The 2,652-nt window shown below is 52.8% G+C and overlaps 1 protein-coding gene across 1 annotated transcript in view; it reads right to left on the minus strand.

Annotated features, from left to right (window-relative positions):
* The window catches only part of CEP120 (centrosomal protein 120), a gene marked incomplete at its 3' end in the record, with an annotated part of 48,142 nt that extends 45,875 nt beyond the window's left edge, over positions 1–2,267 (minus strand). Inside the window, exon 1 of the mRNA XM_006020729.1 lies at positions 2,213–2,267. Within this exon, the coding sequence (XP_006020791.1) occupies positions 2,213–2,261 (49 nt within the window). The remainder of the gene's footprint in view (positions 1–2,212) is intronic.
* Positions 2,268–2,652: the final 385 nt, after the last annotated feature.

Below are 2,652 nucleotides of genomic sequence, written 5' to 3' on the forward strand. Positions count from 1 at the left end.
GGAAAGATTGATTGCCGACCTGGTGAGAGAATGTAGCTAGTAAAACACAGACAAGTTACCTGGGGGTTATTGGATGGCAGGCAAGTTATAATGTAGTATACATTCAATGTCTATATTTAGTCCATGATTTTTTGTATCTAGTAGATTTATGAAGGGAAGTTCATAGGCTCATCTACAAAAAGTTTTGTACATTCCTTTTGGGGGTTAGAATTGAGAGATTGGAGAATGTTTGTCTTGTGAAAGGAGTGCACCCACAGGTAATTGGGTATTTTTGTCTTTGATAGATTTTCAGCATGCCAGCGAAAATACATATTTTAACTATACTCTCTATAGTTCTTTCAGAATGCATGAGGCTGAAGGAGGTGTTGGTTGTAGCCATGTTGGTCTAAGGACATAGGCAGACAAAGTTCTTCAGGTAAATGTGATTAATCTACCAGATACAAAAAAATCATGGACTAAATATAGATATTGGATTTATGGCACATCATAACCTGCCTGACATTCAATAAACCCATGTAATCTCTCTGCATATTACCAGCTACATTCTCTTACCAGGTCAGCATTCCCCTATTCCCACTCCCACGTACCTATCTCACACCCATTGTCTCCCATGGCCTCTGATCCTCACTGCTGTGCATTTGCATTTTCACAGACCTGAATTTTGCACCTTGGCTTCCAGTCGAGAGCGCACAAACACCAGCAGACTCTCCCTCTGCCTGAAGAAGGGTGTTTGTGCCCAAAAGCTTGTAAAAAACAATTAGCAACAACAAGCAGCATCACAATGTATTTAGCCTTAGCGTCCTTATATTTATATGTACTGTAGTAGTTAATATAAAATATATGTATAGGCATAGGTGGCGGAAGGCTGGGGCTAACGAGGCTTAGCCCCACCCAAACACAGGGCAACAGTTAGGGCTGCAGACCCCAGGCTGCAGCAGGTGCAGGGGAGAGAAGCAAGGGGGGAATAGGGGCATGTACACTCAGGCACAGCTCGGATCGCAGCCAGTCAGGACTGCAGCCCTGACGCGTGGATTACTGCCCAGCATGGCAGACAGGCAAGTGTCCGTGTACTCTGCGAAGGAGCATGAGAGGGGCCAGATCGAGACCCCCACAATGCAGAAGGGAGTGGGCAGAGGCAGGAACAGGGGCTGGGGTGAACGGGGCCCAAGGCTGAGTCATAGGATGCTCAGAGCCCAGGCAGCCTGTCCAGGTGGGCGGGGGCTACGGCCACTGCGTGCATCTGAGGGAAGGCAAAGGGTGGCATGTGCCCCCCGATCTGTGTGGTGGGCTGCCACTGTGGCTGGGCTCTGTGCCCCACTGCTGCGGCCTTAAGAGCCAAGTGATGCCATGTGCACCCTGCTGCTAGATTCTGTGCCCTGCGCGTGGCAGACACATGGTGTCATGCCACTCCTGGGCAGCAGAAAGCACAGCCCACCTCCACCCCATGCACACATCTGGGGGTGCATGTGCCCCCTGGGCCTCTGCCAGGGTGCATACAGCAGCAGGAGACCCTGCCCCCCCTCGATGAGTCGCCTGGGCTCTGAGCCTCCCACAACCCGCCCCAGGACCCCATTCACCCCAGCCTGTCCCGCACCCTGCCTCACCGCAGAGGCCTCAATCTGCCCCCTTCCCCAGGACAGACTTACCTGCAAGGGGTGTGTGTGTGCATGCGCGCACACGTTCCACTCCCCCAAATAATATTTTCTCCCTCCACCTATGCATATAGGGCCAGGATTGCACAATTCAGTAATAGCTTTCAAGTGACAAACACAAAACAACAGCAGACTCTCCCTCTGCCCGAGGATGGGCATTTGCACTTGAAAGCTTGCAAAGACCAATTTCCCCAACTATTTAGTTGGTCTAATAAAAGATATCGCATCTACCCAAAGACCCCTGTTGCCTTTGTTGTGAGAGTGCTCTTTCCTTGTCGGTGCACTGAATTTTGCTTTTCATTCTTGCTAATACAGGGAAAATAGTTATTTATACTCTCCCTCTTTCCAGCTCCCCTTTTTAACTGTATTTAATTGCAAGATAGCCCTGCCACTGAAACAGGGGGTTGAGAGAGAAGCTTTCCTCAGTCGTGGCCAAACACAACGCGTTTAAAAAAAAATATATATTCCCAGCCCCTTGTGAACAGAGAGCGGCTCCTTCCCAGCGCAATCGGCCAATGACCAAAATCCCGGTTTCAAGCGGGGAGGATCCGGCGCGTTACCTTCCAGGATAGAGACAACGACGAGGAGCTGGTCGGAGCGGAGCCCCATGGCGGCTCCCGGGGGGCCCCCCCCGCTGCCCCGGGGCCGGTGGCCCGCGCCCGTCACCGCCTCCAGTGTTTGAAACCCAACCGCCGCCGCGCTTCGCTTAGCAACCGGCGCGCCCGGCGGACGAAGGAACGCAGAGACGACGGGCCGCGGCCGACAGAGCGTGGCCCCGCCCGGCTCTACCGGATGGGGGGGGACCGGGGGGGGGCAGCACCCCCTGCAGGAGTGGCGGGGTGTAGCTGCGCTGCAAGAGCGCCCGCGTGCGGGCTGGGGGGGACGCTGTGTGGCAGTGGTGGGGAACAGCCCTCTCGTGAGTACAGTGAAGTACTATGATTTTTAAAACATAAATAATAGTCCACACCTGTTCGTGAAGTAGTATGTAATGTGTATAGAG

The sequence above is a fragment of the Alligator sinensis genome, unplaced genomic scaffold (assembly GCF_000455745.1).
Source record: "Alligator sinensis unplaced genomic scaffold, ASM45574v1 scaffold227_1, whole genome shotgun sequence".
In the NCBI taxonomy this organism is placed as follows: domain Eukaryota; kingdom Metazoa; phylum Chordata; order Crocodylia; family Alligatoridae; genus Alligator; species Alligator sinensis.